At 35.4% G+C, this 21,278-nt stretch overlaps 1 protein-coding gene across 6 annotated transcripts in view; it reads left to right on the top strand.

Moving 5' to 3' along the window:
• Window positions 1-275: 275 nt before the first annotated feature.
• The window catches only part of znf618 (zinc finger protein 618), a 32,760-nt gene continuing 11,757 nt past the window's right edge, over window positions 276-21,278 (top strand). The window contains exons 1-6 of one of the 6 annotated variants that reach the window (XM_017407981.3): window positions 276-900; window positions 947-1,031; window positions 12,897-13,224; window positions 14,380-14,457; window positions 16,000-16,044; window positions 20,349-20,438. In XM_017407981.3, the coding sequence (XP_017263470.1) occupies window positions 12,924-13,224; window positions 14,380-14,457; window positions 16,000-16,044; window positions 20,349-20,438 (514 nt within the window). In that variant the 5' untranslated portion in view covers window positions 276-900; window positions 947-1,031; window positions 12,897-12,923. The remainder of the gene's footprint in view (window positions 901-946; window positions 1,032-12,896; window positions 13,225-14,379; window positions 14,458-15,999; window positions 16,045-20,348; window positions 20,439-21,278) is intronic. The other 5 variants (XM_017407979.3, XM_037979588.1, XM_017407983.3 and 2 more) reach the window with 5 other exon arrangements.

The following is a 21,278-nucleotide window of genomic DNA, read 5'->3' as shown; positions in this document are numbered from 1 at the left end:
GTTTGTCACTTGTCATACATGTTTATCAAAGGTGCAGGATGTTGAAAATCAAGTTGATGATAAAGAGTAAACATTAAGATTGAGGAGTACAGCAAATTGCAGACTCACTACTTGGAAAGAAACAGGTCAGTATTGTCCCTTTTTATCTAATGCATTGTAACTGCTCATTAATTGCTTAAAAAGTGTTTAAAACCTCACCAATAATAAGATGAACACATTTATTGTAAAATATGGTAAAATGGTACCAAAACAACTAATAATATTATCCAATTGCGAAGATATATTTTCATTTTAGTTCCCATAAAGATGCCTTGATCTGTTATTAATGATTAATTTGAAACGATTACGCTTTGCTTTTAAAATGTAGGGTTTGTTTTGTCTCCGCGCAAGTTTATGGTTGGCCAACATATTCTTTTCTTCTTCCCAGACTTTTTTTTTTGTTTCTTCTTCGTCTTTTTTTTTGTTTTTTTCTTTTTTTATGCGAGCTAATATTCAGGCCAGAGCTGCAATTTCGGAATCTGCCCTTGTATATGGCGGACGAAAATTTCCTCGGGAGGAACGGCAACACTTGAACCCCCCCTGTGGAAGAGACGAAGAGGCTTCACGGACCCATTTAAATAATAATATTAATAAAAAAAAGAAACCTCGGCAAATTTATAATTCAACACGCCATTACGCTTTACTAAAATGTAACGTAGCGGCTCGCGGTGGAGGGGAAAAAAAGAACGCTGTGGTGAATTTTTCTTTACCACTGGAAAATTCTCATAACTAATTCACAATTTTTTTTTTCAATTTTTTTTTTTTTTGAGGAAGCAGTTTTGTGCAGTCACCTCTAGTCGGGGAGGAGGAAGAATTTCTGCAGCAGGAGCCTGTTTCGCATGAGCTGCATCGTATTTGGAGGTATGTCAAATTGTATTTTTTTTCTCATTTTAAAATCCTTTTTTAGAAATTTGAAGTAGCGAATGTGAAGTTCCAGCCCCTCATCTTCATGGTTAAACGAGACCAGACGGTCTTGCTCGCCACTACAGCAGGTAAATGGCTTTGGAGCGAATAATCTGTGGATGTTATTGTGATTGTTATTCATTTTTAAGACGGGTAAAAATTCTCAGTAAATGAAGTTTGCGGTGAAACTACTGCCTCGTCTGTAGTTTGCTCACACATGACGCCAACTCGTGTGGAAAACGCTCTTTAATGCGATGGGAATACGAAGGACGATGAGGGGAGGAACAATCTGAAACACACAGAAAAAAAACCCTCCTGCAGCCATGTTTTGTGATTTTTTTTTTTTCTCCTTGCAAAATTTGAGCAGAAGCTCCCGGAGTTGCTTCCCCTGGCAGTTTCAGGGCGCCGACATTTTACGCTCCTGTTCGCCCTTTTTTTTTGTTTAAAAACAGCTGCATGTTGTTTCGTCGTAAATAAAGACGAAACAGAAACGGCACGGCGTCGTCTTAACGACACGCGTCTCGACTTTTTACCCTTATTGATATTATTATTTTTTTGTTCGGAGACCAGGAGATTTTTTTTTTTTTCAGATGCGGTCGCCATTGGCGCCACCTGTAGGCAGACATTTTGAGAAATTAGAAAATGTAACGAGATGTGATTATTTTATTGTTTTCATGTCGCGTTTGTTTATTCGTGCATTCAGTACTTAGTTTAGATTCGTATGCGCTTTTAATGTTGGCTTATTACGGTAAAACTAGTTATTATTCATAATGAAGGTTCTGGTCTTGCACTGTTATTTAAAGGTAAATTTAAAGGTGGGATTTAATAGATCTTATCTATGGATAAATCTGCACTTGCTGTTTTTTTTTGTATGTGTGTGTGTGTTTGAACAATAAGTTATTACTTTGCACCTCATTCATTTGAACTTATTGCTACAGATTGAAATTCTGTAATACTGCAGAGGAGGAGAAAGGAAAAAAAAGAAGTATTCAAAGTGAACTTTACAGCGCTGGGAGAAATAACATGTCAGCATAATTTGAGGGCAGGAAAAACAATCACAACCAGTGCCTCTACTGTTTATATTAATCCTGCAGACGCCAAACAGTTTCCCATCTTGCGTGGCTTGCTTTTATTTTAATGTGAAAGGAAACTGCAGAGGCCATTTTTTTTCTGTGGGTAATTTTAATGCTGACCTTCAAAATCTTTATTCATTCCATTCAAAGAGCTCGTGGAGGGGAGGAGAGAGAGAAAAAAGTGTGTGGTCGGTGTGCAAAATTCTGACCTTTGCTTTTTTTTTTTTTTTTAAAAGTCTATTCAAAATGCAGGAGTTTTGGGTTCATGTGCAGAATTCAAGAGAAACCAACCAGTGTGCTGAGTTTAATGGGCTGCAGAATATTGTAAAAAAAAACAACTAAGCAATAAGTTATAAAGCTCTTGGGAATAATGCTAATTTGGTTTATGGAGGTTGTATTAATTTAAATGGGTAACAAATGCAGCAACTCAAAGCTTCAAAATATGGAGCACAAACTAGTTTTATTGTGGAAAAAAGAAAGTTTTTATATGTACTCCACAATGACATACACAACAAGTTTTTTTACTGTATGTTTAATAACGGAAAAAAAGAACATTTTTCTCCTTTGCCTTTAGGGAGAATAGCCAAGCTACGACTTGTTTGCCTATAGGAATTATAAATTTGTGCGGGACTTTTCTTTCCTAGAGGATCAGCAATGTAAAAGCCCGATGGACCACAGCCTTATTTTTATGAACGAGACCAGCAGAAGACAACAAATCGAAGAAATGAGAGAAAAATTTCTTTGTTTTGTGAGGAGAATTGATAGAAAAGTAAAAAAAAAAAAGAAAAATCGGTGGATGTTACAGCCTGAAATGAGTTTATACAACATGTAGTAAGACAATATTTCAAAGTACAGGAGCTCACGAATAACTACCAGTTAACTTTGTCACAACTACAGAAATTCACTGAAACAGCTGAGTAAAAGATGCTGTGAATAATAATAATAATAAAAACTTCTCAGGAAGTCCAGTTATTTTCAGAATTTCTGCATTTAAGTTTGATCAAATGTATGAAAATTATGAACACGGTTGCTAAAAATATTCTCAAACTATAGTAATTTTTACTAAATTCACATTTGAGTTGCTCTGTCAGTAAAATAAAAGCAGTTCCAGGTTGTCAGTACTTTAATGAAGAATAGCTTTGCTTGGGTTAGGATCTTTGAAGCTAGTAATTGAGGATGAGGAGGTGAAAGTTTGTCTCTCTGGGCTCCAAGGAACACAAGATGGTGGCGGATTATATCACCGGCCTCCTTTAAAGGTTTTAAAATGTAGCTGCCGTGCTGATTGCCGTTAGCTTGCTTTAAGTGAAAGCAGCAACTCTGAGGTCGTCTTTATTTTCGTACACAGTTGCAGTTTTATTCCTGAATATGTCTGGAAAACATACGTCCCTCCTAAGCACAGTGAACATCTTATGTTCCGTTTTTCTTTTTTTTTTTCCATGGTGGCGTGTAGAAAATGTCTGAAAATATCTTCAGTTAAATTAGTCTCAGGGGAATGGCTTTTCAGGGGTTGGAAGTACTGCATAAAAAAAAAAAATTCTGTGCATTCTGCATTTTTTTTTTTTTTTTTTACTTCCTTTGTAAAAATGAACCTTATTGCTTTCATGAATAATGCATGGGGATGTTCAGTTGCTGCAGCAATGAAAATTAGGGCTGTTTACGTGCAGTGGTTATATACACAGAAGCTTCTTTTTTTATTATATTTTTTCCATGACCATTTCTGTAGGTAGAGCGGAGCCTGAGTAGCTTTTCTGAAAATACAAATTTTCAGCAAAGCAAATCTCATTTCTTTGAGTGAAAAGGGGAGGGGGCTGAAACTCCCGCGGGTTTAATGAATCCATAAATCACAATAGTGCCAGGTTTGCTGCGCCTGCGTCAGTGTGCAGTGTAATTTTGATTTTCATCAAAAATTTAATCTGCCAGCCTACAAGGGTTTAGCAGCAGTCCGGATGCAGCCCTGAATTTCTAATTTTAGGGGCCTGATCTTTCAGGATTTATTTTTGTATAATTCAAGTCTGCTTTTCAATATCTCTTGTTATTAAATTTTAATTCATGGCATTAACATATAGATTGAAAAGGTTTTATGTTTTTTTTTTTTTTTTTTTTTTTTAGTGTATGCTGATGGAATTTTACTAGACGACACAGTTTTTTTTTCCCCTTTTTTTTTTTAGAGCATCGCGCGTGTGTGTGTATATATAAGAGAGAGGGAGAGAGAGAGGTGGTGGGGTTTATCCATTTTTCTGCATTATTGCTTTTTGAAATCACTGGTCATACACCATCGTGGAAGACATTTATTACAGAGGACAGAAAAGTTTGCATTTGATTAAAGAAATGGGGAATGCAAAGCATCAGTGTGAAACAGGTTTTGGTCAAACTCGACACCCACTCTCCTCTGGATAATATAAACATGAAGTCAAAGCAGTAATTGAACTGACTCACCCCCACCTCTCCACTCCTCTTTCCCCCTCTCCTCCTTCATCCCCCTGTTTTAGCAAATTCCTATTTTTAATCCCTGCAGAGTGGAAACATTTTCATGAGCCTTAACCAAATTTGTGTTTAATATCTGGAATCTTTTTTTTTTTTTTTTCCAGTCTGCTTAACATGCCGAGCTTAGGGACATTTGGTCAAACAATGAGGAGTTTTAAAATAAGAAAATTTCAGCTGGTTGAAAGATCAAAGATTCATTAACTGCATTGCTGTGCAGGGGCAGATTTAGTATTTCCAAAATACTAGCTGACTAGTTAAAGTATAACGTGTAAGGACGTTATGACCTGGAGATGTTTTTCTTGTTAACCTAACCTTAATGTTTATTTTGCATCTTTTCCCGCGCATTAATCTAAAGATATTAACGAGCACATGCATATTTTAAATCGCAGCCTGGCCTGATCAGAAGAAGAGAACTGGCTGAGTGTGTTGACATAAACACGGCCACATATCTCTGCTTACATCGCTTGTTTACAGATTTCAGGGTATAAAAATGGCACTGGATGATTTCACGGAACTGTGTGTGTTGTTTTTGTTACCTCCTTTTGGTTAGGGCCATTTAGACTGTGCTGTATTTGTGAGACACATCAAGCAAACATGCATCTGGTTTAAATATTCATCCCGTTATGGTGCTGTGAGCTTCATTATATATGAACCCTCAGACTGTGAGAGCAACATAAGGCCAGATGGTGAGTTTTGCATTTTGGCTTTTAATTAGAGCAAAATAGACCTCAACCGACATTTTGTACAACCCCTGGCAAAACTTATGCACTCACCCCTCTTGGAGGATGTCCTTTCAATTGTTTAATTTTGTATTAAAAAAAAAAAAAAATCACAGACGTACCACAAAACTATCATTTCCCAACATTCCAACCTTCTGGCATTAGGTAACATTAAGATATAAATGTAATTACTTTTTTTTTCTTTTTAAATCAAATAGAGGAAAAAATATAGAATCACTCAAATCTGAGGATAAAATTATGGAATCACTGTGTAATTTGCATTTCTGAAACAAACACCTGCATCAGGGCCTGCATGTCAGGTAACGGCACAGGGCAGATGGCAGTCATCACATCTTTAAGAAATGCCAAAGTCTGCATCGTAATTTTGGACACTTCTTATTCCATCAGTTGAAAGGATGTTTGGTAATAATGACTTCACTTTTCAAGATGATAATGCATCTTGTCATAGGGCAAGGAAGTGAAAACTTTTCCTCAAGAAAGACATGTAATGTCAATGGCATGGCCTGGAAACAGTCGGGATCTCAGTCCAGGTGAAAATCTTTGATGGAAATTAGAAGAAAATGGTCAATGACAAGGCTCCAATCTGCAAAGTTGATCTGGCAACAGCAATAAGAGACAGTTGGAGCCAGATTGATGAAGAGCACTGTTTGTCATTAGTTAGGTCCACGCCTCAGAGAGTTCAAGGCGTTATAAACGCCAGAAGAGGTGTAACAAAGTACTAATGGCGCAGTGTTTTTCTCATGATAATTGTGACTGATTACATGCATTATATTGCTTTCTTTCTTTTATTGTTTCTTAATGCCAGAAGGTTTGAGTTTCAGAAAATGGTAGTTTTGTGGCATGTTTGTGATTATTTTCTTATATATATACAAAATTAAACAATTAAAAGAACATTGGTAGTTCCATAATTTTTGCCAGGGGTTGCAATTCAGCGTCTGCATTCAAAATGAGGTGTAGGAAATGTAACCTGGATAAGTGATCTATCAGATACTCCTGCAAATTCCCTATAATTTAATCTGATTTCTTACAAGAAGAAAAGGCCATATAATCTGGAGTTTGTCTCATTTGGTCACTGTGAAAATTTTCCTTAATTCCACTGATTAAACTCTGTAATAAAGAAGGTAAAGCCAAAGCCTTCCTATATTTAATACACTTATTTTACTAATCAGATTAAGGCTTTTGTTAGCAGATATTGTGCTAAAATTCTTGCTTATTTCCTTAGGAAGCAAGACTTTTATAATAAAGCATTAAATTTTGGCAGTGTTTTTAAGTTTAGCTCAGGTTGAACCATGGTAATAAAAAAGGCCTTGTGCCACACTTTATTTTGGTTAGAAATAAACAGGATAAACACTTTTAAACTCAATAAGTAGTCTTAAATTATTGTAATAGTTGGTACCTACAAAGGCATTAAAGCACTCATGCACCAGAAAAATGTCCCAGGTTTTGAGTTGTTACTGATCACAATATTAATGCTGCAGAGTTTTTTTCACTTTTATTGGTTAAGCAGATCAGGCTCTAAAATACATTTTAGTACTTCCAGCCTAGAAGCGATTTGTACTTTAGAGTCACCAATAAATTTGAGGGGTTCTGAGACAATTAATGATACTTGGTTAAGGAAAAGGGGGGGAAAAAGTTCTGCTAGTCAATCTGTTTTCAATTTATTTTGAAAGTTTCTCTCGTCTTTGCTTTTTTTTGTAGTCTGATGGATAATTGGGCCTCAAAGAGTAATTTAAATGAAGCCATCTGAAAAGGGATTTGGCTCTGAGTTCATTGGGTCTCTGCTGGTTATTAAGGGCTTTCAAGCAAAGTTAAATGTAACAGTGCTCTGTATTTTATGGTGTATTTTGGTAGACTTGATTCAAATTTATTTAATCCTAATTACATTCATGACATTGTGTAGTTATTTATTAAAAAAATACAATCAGAAACTCAACTACAAGTAATTTTGCTCTGCATATTTATTTATTCTTTACTAAAGTGTAGCCTTTTCAAATGCAAATATGCATGGTAAAAACGTATGAACTCAATTCGCTTTGCTCTTTGTAGTCAGTGTCTTGAAATTATAAACAAATACGTGTAAATGTTTAACTGTGTTTTCACCTCGGTGGCTTCCAAGTTGGTAACAAGTTACTATGACCTGCTGCAGTTAGAGCATTATTGTTAGGAGGCATGGTTTCTGGATTATTGCAACACTCGACATGATCATGTCACTGGAAAACTACTGTTGACTTGTCTGTTGTGCTGCTGTTTTGATTGGTGCAGCGCTGATTGTGTAGTATGTAGTTTCAGCCACTACATACTACAGTTTCCGATTCATTACATCAATGTGAGATAATCAGAATCCCATTTACCTAAATCTTTATTGCTTTAGTTGTATAAAAAATGGGATTTAAGTTTAAGATGTTTCCATATTGTTTTCCACTATTTGACAGAGTGGGCTGACTATTAGAATAATGTAACTTTATTGACATCTTATTGTTCCTGAAGCTCTAAGGTTTTCAACATTAGACACTGGCTTCTTTTCCATTTTTTTCTGTCTTGTTTTTGTACCTGATCTCAAGGTAATTAATCTTCTGATTGTTAAGCCACTTAAGGCTGACCTATGAATCATTCAAGCACAAAAAGAACCCAACTCAATGAATTACCTAATGTTGTGTCTACATGTAAGACCATTTGAGATCGTATCTTTGGTTCTTGCATCCTGTTTCAGAGACTTAATTTGTTCCCATTTATTTACTTAGATCTACGAGAAAGGTAGGGCGGTAAATTCATTAGTCTGACTGGATCAGTTATTGTTAAACCACAGTTACGGGAAGAGAGTGGAGCAGCAGAAGTCTGTTACAATCAGGGACGAGCAGCTTAGTTGGCTTTATTAAGCTTTCGGAACAAAACAAGTTTCATCTCCAGGAAACGACTTGTTTGGACTGACAGTGGACCTACTGAACCTCCTGAAAACCCTTTATATTTCAAATGAGTAGAAGCAATTACATGTTAAACTGCTCAGTTTTTATCTGTTTAGAAAGGATGAAAAATGCTTAAAGTTAAATGGAAGAAAAGCTAGTATCTCAACTACAAAAGGCTTTATTGTTAATACCTCAGTTTAAATTGAGTCAACTTGGTGTGTTGTACATGTGGCAGTTTTTAAGTTGTAATTGCTTATATAATGCTGTTTAAAAACACAAATTTCAATAATAAATAATATAAGATGATAAATCTTCAAATGGTTCCAGATATTGGAATCCAAAACCGTTAGATCTTTCCTACAGCAATCAGTGAATGATCTCCATAATCCTGATCTGAGCACTAACAGATATGGACTTGCATGCCAGTTAAAGGACAGGTGGATTTGGAAATCATTAAATCTACAGGAAATGCACTTATGGACATTGATATTTTAAGCCATCTTTTTCAATTTTATCAAACAAAAATAGGTTTACTGATAATAAAGTAATCTAATTTGCATTGAAGTGAGGTCATATGACCTCAATGACCAGGCCAGTAAATGGTTTAGATCTCAATTCAGCAAAAAAAATTACAATTTGGCAATTAATAACAAAACAAAAACAACAAGAGGCTGACAACAAGGATCTATATTGCACGGCTGATTTGTCAACTATATTGGAAAGCTGAAACGTAATTGACCAAAATGATTGGCTTTTACGACAGCTGGAAAAACAGAGAGTGAAAGAAGTTTTTGTGTTTTAGCCACTTTGAATGAAAAACCATACAATTTTGAGACAGTAAGACCTTGTCCTGTTTTACCTTCAGATCACATAATTTGCTTGGTATACACTTGACTGTTTTTCCTCTTCAAATAGAACATGTTTTCTCAGATTACCATACCTTTTTAAGATGGAGCTAGTTATTGCATTTAAGTGTTTTCACGACCTTGTTATGCTTCATGCCTCTGTAGTATTTCATTTCATAGGTCTACAATTAATCTCTTACGCTTTTATTAGTTTCACTCCAGCTGTATCTCAACTCCGAGTTGCATGGCATCTGGTATCTTTATTGTAAAAATATATAAGTAGTTCCTTTTTAAAATGTCAATTTTAAGCACAATCTCTTTTTTTTCTAGCCTGGTTGAGTTTGTAAATGTAGTCTCAGTAGGCATAATAAAAATAAAATCATGGCTAAAAGTGAAATCTAAACTGCTATGAACACTAAACTGTATTTTTGGTTTACTGTTAGTTCTTGCCTTTTTTTGTTTACAGGAGGATTTTGCTCATAAAATGTTCTGCATGTCAGTGTCCATGTTTGCCAAAGTAATTTAAAAAACATTCATAAGTATAAAACCACAGTTCTGATATTACTGTGGACTCTGCAGCACCATAGAAACAGTATTAGCAAAACTTGCTCTTACAAGTGCAGAATTTCCCACAAATGACCCCAAATATAAAACAAATCCCCCTTTACCAACATTTAAAGTTGTTTTTAATGGACAACTGAAGAAAGTTAAGGTGGAATTTCAGCCGTTTCAAGAATTCCCTTTTTCACCCAACTGAGTTGGAAAATACTGAGCTGACTTTTTAACCTCAAATGTCACAGAGATGTAAAATTTATCACTGCTGTGTAAATGATGAACGTGCATCTTATTTTGCTGACCCAGAGGAGTGTGAAAACATCTTTCCAAAAGTATAACTGTAGTGTAAAATCAGCTTAATAATTTCCTCACCTCGGAAATTACTACTGTTTTTTTTTTCTTTTCAGTTGCACTTTCCAGATTACAAAACTTGTCACAAGTTTTTGTTCTGTTTCTTGTTTCACAATAAAACGTTTGCCAATGATATCAGCTGTAGATAATGTTCTGTTTTAGAGATCAGGTAAAACTACATTATTTGCAGACAGTTCTTTTACGACTTCTTTGTATTGTGATACAATCATTGTTTCTTTGTAAGATTGCATCATGAATCCAAATTGGCAATACAGATGAAAATACACCTGTCACCTCTGGACTATCTGGTCAAACCTTTGATTGAACCTAAAATATGAAACCAACATCGCAGGGAGGACTTTGATCAAGGTTTAGTTCGTGTCGGTTTTGAGGTTTTCTTCCCTGTTTTTAAAAATCTATTCTTGTTATTTGCATGTCTGTATAAATTCCTAGTTTCAGTAGTGATTCTCACACTTCTCTTTTCCTCAGCCAGACACGTTGTCGTATTTAGAGCCTTTTAAAGCCTTTTTCTGGAGTTTGTGTCTTTAAAAAGCACCCAGGATGCTATTTTACTGTGAAAGCATTGTCACACCTCATCCCAACAGAAAAAAGCTGCATTGGCTATTCTCTGTGGATTACAGCCAAATATTGTATTCAAAGACCAAAATGTGGAAATTGGGAAATCCCAGTAATTTGAGTAAACAACTGGAAAAATGTCATGAAAGTCATAAAATTTGTAAATATTTGGAGTGGGTGGGTGATTGGAGAAATCCACTTTAAATCTCGTTTCTGGAAAGCTAAAAACACTTTAATAATAATAAAGTGATTCCTTTTTAAATATTTAATTCAATAAAGAAATAAGTACAGGAGCTCTTCTTTTTGGTACCCATTTTGTGGCTTTGGTCCAAACTCCGTGCAGTAAATATTTAATAAACAGTCCAGTGAATAAATACTTACATGTCATTTTGTTCTTGTAAGTTTTTTAAAGCAATTTTTCTCGGTCTATTTTTAGGCACTTTGTTAGTAGCAGCCTGTCACAAAACCACAATTTCTTCCCAGTTCTTTAGGTGCATCTAACAGATGAATCAGCTGGGATATTTCAGGTCCAGTGTCAGGTCTTTTTTGGATAATCTGTTTCTTTGTGGCATTCCTTTCAGACATAGTTTTTCTGATGGAGTTGTTTAGTCCTGCTGCTTCTTCCTTTGTCCTGCAGTTGTCAGGTTTATGGCGAATACCTCTTTGGCAATCACCTTGTTGGCTCAAAAGTACCTTTTTATCCCTTTAAACTGTATTTTCTAAATATGCTGAACAAAAATATAAACGCAACATGGATTATCTCAGCAAAGAAGTGCTCACTGACACAGATTTGCACAAATTTGTGAACAGTATTTGAGAGAAAAAGGCCTATTGTGTACATAGGAAAAGTCTTAAATCTTAGAGTTCAGCTACTTAAAAATGGAAGCAAAAACAAAAGTATTGTTTATAATTTTGCTATATTATATGTATATATTTTCGGTAGATCGAACTAAGAATAAAAATTGTGCCGTTTTGGAACAAAGTGACGAATAAAAGAAAAAAAGGTTTCTTTTTCTCTGTTTTCTATTATAAAAAGACCCAACACTGGTTCATCCTTTGAACATTGTCTGTTATGCCTGAATGATTCAGAGGACAGTGTCACTTTGAAAAAAAAAAACAAAAGGATGAAGGTCTGCTTCCTTGGAACCACTGCACGAAGAAACTAAATTGTATAGTAAGGCTTGCACAGTACTGCATGTTTGTTATATTTTTCCGAGGCTCCAGACTCAACCACTGTGCCCTTATTTAGCAGCAGTAATTTAACCTGAGCTAATTATCCTCCAGACTGACATTGGATTGCTGATATTATAACCAATAATTTATGCAAAAACCTTTCAACTTAAAACATCACATTTGAACACATCCAGACCCATGCCTCACAGTTTGTATGAGCCATCTGCCTTGAAAAGCTGTCTAAAAGTAATAGTCTTTGCATTTTTACTGGGAGTCTTGACATTTCAGTTTCTTGTTTTTGGACAGTAAAGGCTTATTATGTGCACTTATTCCGTATTGGTTAAGTTTTTGCGATTTCTGTGTATTTACAAAAGCTGCAAGAGTTACGAGTTTAAGTCATGTCATTCTTGGAGACTTCCTTGTACACAATGCTCTTGGGTTAAATGTGATGTTTTTATTTCCTTTAGTTTGTTTGTTTTGAGGATAAGAACTTTTAAAGATGTGAAAAAGACCAAATATTAAAATTGGCAATGGATACTTTGAAAGAAACATTTGCTAAAGAAAGTTAAACGTAACAATTCAACTGATTTTTGAAACTACTTTCTAGCTTGCTTAATTTAGGCACGTTATATATGAAATATAATTTTTACCGAAGCACAACTTCAAGCTGGGTAAGTGTTACACAAACTTTTTCCTTCTTTTTTTTCCAGCCATTTGTGCTGCAAACCATGAATGTTTTGTTTCAGTGTTACCCATTTTAGGATTGTTTGCTGAGGCTTGTTGGTCATGTGTCAGATCCAAAGAAAGGTGCATTTGGGCTATGAAGAGGCTTGTTGCTGTAATGGTGCACTATTATTAGAAGACAGATTTTCCCGCCTTCCATAATATCAGTCATTCTGACATAACTCTGTTTTGCTTGGTTGCATTTGAGCTCATTCTCTCAACAGGGCCTTTTATAGCCATGTGTTAAGGTGGCAAGTTGTGTAATTTAGGCCTTTCTTAAATTGAAGTGTTTGGGTGCTCCAAGGCTGTGGGTTTGAACCATTAAAGGTCAGTTATGAAGAGTTAATCAACATGCTGTTCTAGAAAAAAAACGAAAAGCCTCATTTGATTATTTTTGTTATTAGGATTACACTGCCACAGAAAATGTAACTTGCATTTTTTTTTTTTAAACGTCTTGAACTTTTCCTGTCTGAATCAAGCAACTGTATTTAGACAGGTCAATAAAGTCTCTCTGTTTTTATTATATTCCAGAAACACAGGCTCAGAGGAGGTGGAGTCATGAGTGCACAGGAGACACCTAATCCTGGGAAGAAGCAGGCAGACAGTGGGAATGGGAACGCAGCCACAGACGCCTCAACAACCCAGAGTACTAGTCCGCCACCAGTCGCTGTCAAGAAAGAGCCCGGGACATCGGAGAAGAGCAATGGGAAAGTTGGAGACGTCAACCCTGCTGAGATCTGTGTTGTCATTGGAGGAAAGAATGGAGGAACGAGTGGAGGTGGACCCCGTAGAGCTCCAGCCGAGGGTATGTTTGCCCTTGGTACTCCTCCTCCAACGAAGAGCACAGACTCATGCATAGGTGTGTGACTGTGTATTGACCATACCTACATATACTCAGAGCAGAGTGTTTTTTAAAAAAATACATTTTTCATAACATATATTCCAGTGCTAATTATAATATTCTGAAAGCTCATGCCCAGTAATCGCTGTGAGCAGTTTTTATTGGAACATTTTTCTTTAAACAAACGACCACAATCAAGATTCTTGGCATCAGAAAGCTGAGACAATAAACACTGTCCAATTTAACATTCTTAATATGATTTGTGTCTTAACTGCATTACTGATTGTTTGGCAAAGATAAGACAGTTAAGCCTATAGAAGCTGCTGTTTTATTTTAAAGAAATGTTTTAGCATAAAGGGAGTATTAATTTAGTTGAATGTTCGTTTTATTTTTCTTCCAAACCACAACTTGACTCTGACATTTTGCCGTCAAAAAAACAATCAATGTTGTTCATTCTTTTTAAAGTGTTAATTACAAAATATTTGACTATTAGTAATCCTGCCAAAACAATATAAAAAACTGTTATGAATCAATTTAGGTGGTGCGCCTACACTGATTTAGTGTTGGTGCTTCATATGTTCTCAGTTAAGAGCACTGGTGTTGTCTGGAACCCTGCTTGTATTTTTTTTTTTTTTTTTAATTTTAATTATTCTGTTTTGTTGTTGTTTTTTTTCCCTTTCAACATCAAAAATAGTATCCATTTTTTTAGAACTCGTGTTGAGTTTAAAATTCTAGTGTTGTGACAACCTGATTTAGATTACACACACGCAAAAATGGAATTAAAAGCTAGCTGTATGCCATCTATAATAAAGTTAAAATATAGCCTTCCTTCAGTGGCTCCTGTACAGGGTTTGCCTTTGTTCAGTAAACAGCACTGTTGTTCCCTAACATCTGGTTAAAGAAAAAAGTCTCAGTGGAATCTGAAACTTTTAACACAAATCCAAACACCAAAAAGGTGAAGACAATGATCTTCATGGCTTTATGACAACATTGTTTTTTTTTTTTAATTGAATACTCTTCAAGAGGTTAACGTTAAGTGGATCTGTGGAGTAGGATTTATTCAAGATCTCTTAAGTTGTAGTGATGTAACAGAAGACTGAAATACCTGCAATGTTATGGGTATCCGTACCTAATAAAACCATTCCTTTTTTATTATATCACTGTTTTCCGCAGGCTCGTATGTATGTGCAGTGTGTGGGAAGAAGTACAAGTATTACAACTGCTTTCAGACGCACGTCAGAGCACACAGAGGTAAGATACTGCAGTGTTTTGTACAGCGTGTAATATTCTGTTTCCAAAACAGTTAAAGGCTTTAAAATGTAAATAAAAACAAATACACTGATATTCAGCTTATTTGAGCCCCATGTATACATGTACATAAAATGAGAGCAGCATACCAATTTATGAAATTAGATACTTTTTAAAAGTTTTTTATTCTTTAATTCTGTGTTTACAATATTTCTCAAAACATAAGAATACAGACATATTTCTGTCTGTGTTGCATCATGTCTTTAGGCAACACTGCCAAAGTATTTTGGAACATTTGAGCTCATTTATGGTCATTTTTAAGGGTTTTCCAGTTCTTAGGTGGCACAGGATTTCAGGTTTTCAGCAGTTTGGCACCCTCTTTTCCATCTTTTGTTTTATAATACACTAGATGATTTCATTGGATGATAGATTTGCTCTGTTCCTTGTTTGTAGGTCATGTATGATCTTAGGATAGTGCTGTACTGTGAGCAGCAGCAGATCTAAAGAAAATAAACGGCCAAAGCCAAAAGTGAAAGTTAGGGTTCAGCCTTTCAGAAAAATCTGTCTGGATTCAAATGGTCTTTGTCTGTTTAACCAAAGAGGATCTACTGTTTTCTAGAGAAAGAGCTAGCAAGTCTCTCACTCGAAAAGATCAACACATGCTGGATGTTATAACAACAAAATGTTTACGAGCAGAAAATACAAGGCAAAAAGGAGGAAGTGGTGATTCTGGTGATGTGAGGCTATATCTTCACATCTGAACATGTTTGTTTCTGTATATAACTTTTGAAATATGTTGGGACTTTAAATAAGTGCATGAACAGAGAAGTTAGGGACTTTTTCAGGGTATTTTTGTGCCTTTTAATAAAAGTTTTAGTTTTGATATGTGAAGGCAGTAACATTTTCAGATCATTGAATTTCAGAAGTGTTCAGAGCTCTTGCAGTGATTTTCACAACAGAAATGTTTTTTTATTATGTTTTCATATGTTGGTTCTGCCTGGGGTGCCGAAGATCACATCTATTTGTCATTCATTTGCCTTGTCTTTTGTCAAAAGTAATGTTCCTGGATTTTAGGAATTTGATGACAATATGTTCTGTAATTGTGGTTAAGTGAAATTTCCAGGCCTTGTTTAATAAGATTTTTGCACCTTTTTTATGCTTCACTTGTCTGTTTGTAAAATTGTAGCTAGAATATTAAAGTTGAAATGTTCCCTTCTGCCACAAAGGTTGCGTCAAAGCTAAATCGATGTATGTGAGTGAAAGTTAGCAAGGCCGTGCACGCCACAGTAGACCCTTATTTTGTTATCAAGCCTCTGATTCCTTCATGCCAACATGCTATAAAAAAGCACATACTTGTACATCGCTATGCTTTTCTCTTTCAACAAGCTACAGTGGCTTAAAAGTCCTCTTCAGCAATATTTTTTAACCACGAATTGTATAAACACTTCACTGTCATAAGTTCTTTTTATGTGAAAGAATTGAATCTATGAGAACATGTTGGCACAAATCTATTCAAGGACATCCAAATCTTTTTTGTCATTGTAGAATCAGAGAGCATGGTTGGAGATGGTCTGCCTCAGACACCCAATAGTAAGTACACTTTTGGCATTTATCCACTAAACAAATTTAGCTTTATTTGCATGGTATTAAAGTTGGTTAACTTGTCTTTTTATAGATATACTTTATTGAGGGTAATTTTAGGCTTACCGTAAAATTCTGACTGCAGTTTGCAGGTGATTCCAGTAATATTTTAAAGTATGTAATTTAGGAGTGTTCTGCTAGAAAATAAAAGTTCAATTTGGTGTTCAAAATGCTGAATATCCGCCCTCCGAGACCAGGATTTATCAGGCTTCCTTTACATGAAAACCAAAGTTTGATTTGGACTAAAAATACTTGTGCCTCAGAGTAGTACTTGAGTTATTTATACATCTACCTACACACACTCACTGCAGTCATTATGTGGATGTGCAAGCTGCTTAAAGGCAGCAACATTAACTTAGCAGAGAGCAAGAAAAGAACAGTTTATGCAAACAGAGCGAGCGATTTTAGATGTATGAGAAACCCAAGCAGAATATAACCTACAAGTCTGTGACAATGTTAAAATGTAGGCCAGCGAGGCAGCATAGTGAAGAGATCACGATTAGATTAAATTCTTATGAGAATAGAACATGCTGCAAAGCACTTTTGGTTGTGCTGCATATTTATACTTGATCGTGTCTGGCATATCAATTTACAAATGTATTTTTAAATGTAATGTAAACGGGCAAAAAAATTGTGATTAAATAGAGTAGCTGCTCTAGGTGGAAACCTGAAATTTTATTGCCCCCGATTAAAATGGGTTAAACCTCTGGGCTGGGATTCATTAAACCAAGGCTAGCGTCTGGTCACATATCATAAATGGCACCTACTGGAGTGTCCGGTGCAGTGGGTGATGTCTTTACACTGTACTGTTCGGCAAACCAAGTCTCAACCAGCTCATTTAATTAATGACCAACGTATTCAACCAGGAACAGCACAAATTAGAGGCTTGATCTCAGCAGACCCATTAAAGTGAACGTCCAGATTTAAAGTGGGGATTCTGTGGAAACGCCATGAACAATTATTATCTTTGTTGGTGTAGATGGGTCTGTGAACGACCTCAGTTTGGAGAAACAGAGTTTAATTCTGACAGAGCTGACAGCCAAAAACCAGTTTGACCGTTGCCAAGACCGAAGTGGCTTTCTGCCGTCTTACTAAAACAACTCCAATTTCAAAAGTTCTTCGTGGTTCAGGCAGAAGCTGTTTTATAAATCTTCACACCACTGTCAGTTCTGCCTTACGTTGTTATCTATGTAGAATTTTGTGGTTATTTTCGAGCACAAGCAGCGTTGGCTGCAGATTGCTGTACATCTAGCAGGAATATCATATTATTTCTGATGGAATAACTATGTAACGCAAAACTTATGGTGGTGTAAAGGTTTATAAATAGTGTTTGAATGAGCTGCTGTGGGCTACACAATGAGGCAGTTGGTCAGCACTGTTGCCTCGCAGGAAGAAGCTCCCGAGTTCGACTCCTGGCTGGGGTCTTTCTGTGTGGAGTGTGTATGTTCTCTCTGTGCATGTGTGTGTTTTCTCTAGGCACTCTGGTTTTTGTTTTGTTTTGTTTCTTTATTGCTCGATGCAATGAAGCAATATTAAAATAGCTGAAAATTTGATGTATCTACAGTACTCACCAATGTTGTATCCTACTGAGCATTCTTGTGTGTTTGTGTGTGAGGTGATTGGGGGTTGCTGGATCTAAGGACTGTACAGAACTTTTGGGTTTTGAAAAATTACCAAAATAATGTACAATGGGTTTGTTAAATATTCTCTCTGCATTAAAAAAAAACAACAAAATGACAATAAAACACACCCAGAAAAATAACACTTTGATTGTTCTGCTGCACCACGTTTAGGTTTGATTATGCCTCAGTTTTGCTGCGGCATCTTTTTTGACAAGTTTATACAATGCCACAAGACTTGTTTCAGTCCCTAGTTCCATTAGTTTTTGTTGCCAAGATCCTGCTCTGACGCTGGGCAGAGTTGGACTTCTGGGTAATGTCCTCACCAGCGTGTCTCAAAGTTTCTCAAGGTTGTTTTTCAGATTTCGTGGTGCTGAATCCATGTGTGAAATTGAAGTGTCATCTTTCTGAACTGGTCTTTCACAGTTTTGAGTCCGATGGGTCCTGGCATTGTCATGTTGTAAAGTACTCGTGTTATCGAGGAAGGGGGGGAAAAAAAGATTCAAAAGCCAGTTTTTGTTGTTCATATCAAATAATATTTAATTAGCTTTTATGATTAGTGGTTTTATTCCCAATGTCCTGAGGTTTTATGTTGAAATGCTCTTACTTTAAGTATTACACAGTGCTGTAAATACCTTGTTATTTTTGTTTTAATACAACCTGATTTCATTTTTTAGTGATTACTGATCATGATGGTTCATATTTACAGTGTGTGCATATTTTCATTGTTGTTTAAACAGGAAGCTACTCTCTGTATTAGTGTGGGGTACATTACATTAAAGCTAAAAAATAATAAGTTGTGGAAAAGTCTTTGTCAGGTTTGTCATATAGAGACTATACAGGAACAGTTGAGTCTGTGGTTGGGCTTGTGTCCCAACACAAGTTCTTGTTTTGAGAGTGTTTGTGTCTGTGGTTGTGTATCAGTTCACAGAAACTAAACTATAAAGAGGCCCCCACATAATTGGGATTGTGCTTCTGTAAGCAATTATCTCTGCTGTTACCATATTTTATTGATTTACTCTGAAATGTGTCCTCACCTGAGCCTGGAGCAGTGTTGTTTTAGCTTTAATTATGCTGACAAACCTAAAGAATTCTCCAATTTATGAAATATACTGCAGTTTTAATCATGCTAATTGGTTGAAAAAAGTTACAGAATGTGTAAATTATTACAGCCTTTAGGTGATATAGGCGCAATTACAGTTTGGGACTCTAATAATCACCATATTTTCTTTATTTCCTCGTTTCCAGGTAAGCTCAAAGTTTTGCCTTTTAGCATTGGAAGGAATGTGAATAATTTTGTTCTTTTAAATTGGTTGAGATAACATTCTGCGCCTGCTTTTGTTGCATTTCTGGCACATCTATTCAGTCTGGTTACAAAAAAAAGAAATTATAACAAATATTATTTAAAAAATGTAACGTGGGTCAATCAGTCTGTTTCTTCCTGTTTTTACGTGTACTTTAAAAAAAATTTTTTTTCAATTTCTATATTATTTACTCGTTTAAAAAACCTTGAAAGTCTTGTTAAAAATGCAGCTTGTTGAATTACAATTTATTTGTAGAGAAAATATGTGGAAATATTTGGAATTTGTATCTCTTTTGCTAAATGGTGAAGCGTCGTGTGTATTCGCCTTAGAAGGCCCATTCGCAGCAGCAACAGCGATTTAACATTAAAGAGAACAAAATGAACCAACCGTAGAGACGCAGCGAGAAAGAGATTTTATCTTGTTGTTCTTCTGTGTCGTTCTTTACACAACAGATTGCATGAAGACAAGATTTGACTATGATGTGTCAAGAGGCAACACAGATGTTTATACTAGTTAGCAGACGTTTTTAATGCTGCTAGTCTTCAACCGAAAGCTTAATGAAGCCTAAATATGTAAAAAAGCTTCAACTTTTGAAAATCGTAACACTTTAAATTTATCATTTAAAGTGATTTGCTAAAACCCAACTTGATTCACTTGGATGTGTAAATATCTGTTTCATCTTCAGAACATTCTGGCTCACAGTTTTTGGAGGATGTTCATTCAGCTGTTTATATTTTGTGGAAATTCAAATCACTAATATGCCATAAAACTGTTCAGTTTAACAGCTGAACATTTGGACTTTGTAAAAATCCTCAAACCATAAATTGTTTTGATTTAAAAAATGGATGCTTTAGTAAACCTCATCTGGATTTCATAATAGCTTACATTCTTTGACTCATAGACGATGCTATTAAAAACATTGTTCAGATTCCACCTTTTTTATACTTCAGTTCACAGAGCAGCCTTGCAGGATAAATCTTGTATGGGACTGGGTTTTTTTTTCTCTCCCTAATTTTCTTTCTAAATTTTGTCTTATTTAAACTTTTTGATTATCTGTATTCATGCAGTAAAATCTTATCTTTTGAATCATTTTGTTGTATTCCTCTGTGTAATGAAGTTTTAGAAGCTTTGGAAACTGTACCACCGTTTCTCTCGCTGCTTGAATGATAAAATACGGCAGCAATTATTTGCCGTTTGTGTCAAAAGTTAATTATTTACCCATAATTCTCTTTATCAATTGCCAGCTGCTACTGCCATAAAAAACCTTTGTGCTTTGACCTTTGTGTGAATCAGACTTGAACTCAGTTGATTTTTCTCTGTTCACCTGCAGGCAGCTTCCGTTACTCCTGCGACATCTGTGGCAAGAAGTACAAATACTACAGTTGTTTCCAGGAGCATCGTGACCTGCATGCAGTTGATGGTAAAGAGGTGTTTTTCCCCAGTTTTACATCAAAGTTCATTTTTTTTCCTTTTAAAATTTCAACTCTAAGCCTAAAAGCCAATAAATGAGTCTCATATTTTGGTTAACTTTTTGCCTAATCACCCTGAAACCTTTTTCCAGTTTAACTGGAATGTCATTTTTGCAGAAGCTTGCAAAATGCTAAAGTTGTGCTTGAGTTTTATTGTGATTTTTCTGTTTTGCTCAACTCTAACTTTAATATAAAAAATGCAAACAGCAACAAAAAGTAACATGCACACACAGTTTTATTGAACATCTCTAATGAACAAGAGCTGTTTGTCTATAAATACATTTCACATTATACTAAAGAATTCTCTTTGTTTTTTTGATATTTGGTACAACTTAGAACCTAATTCGTTTTAGAAAAAAAGAAATAGCGTATTACTTTTGAATAAATTTCAAAACAAAGGGAACAAACTTTCAAAACTTCAGGACAAAAATTGCATTTAAAAGAGATCTCTGGGTATTATCTGCAGTCTTATAAACCAACACAAGGTTTTTAAATGACTTTCCGAGCAGACGTTTCGGTGCGTTATGAAATAAACCATTTCATGTTTTTGCTGCAGTCTGAATTTCCCACAACAGCAAAATCTAATTGAACTTTTCTTTCAAACACCACAAAATAAATAAACTAATAGTAGCCACTGCCTAATCATAGTCTTGATTAAATAAAATGAATTTGATAAAAGCTTGTACACTGTTTTTGCTGCTAATTAAAAAAAAACGAAAACTAATTACGGTTGTGGAATACTTGTTTTGTGAACACAACTTGGATAAAGCAAAACAAAAACAAGCAACTTG

This window comes from Kryptolebias marmoratus, linkage group LG14 (assembly GCF_001649575.2).
Source record: "Kryptolebias marmoratus isolate JLee-2015 linkage group LG14, ASM164957v2, whole genome shotgun sequence".
In the NCBI taxonomy this organism is placed as follows: Eukaryota; Metazoa; Chordata; class Actinopteri; order Cyprinodontiformes; family Rivulidae; genus Kryptolebias; species Kryptolebias marmoratus.
This window is presented reverse-complemented; position numbering and strand designations above follow the sequence as displayed.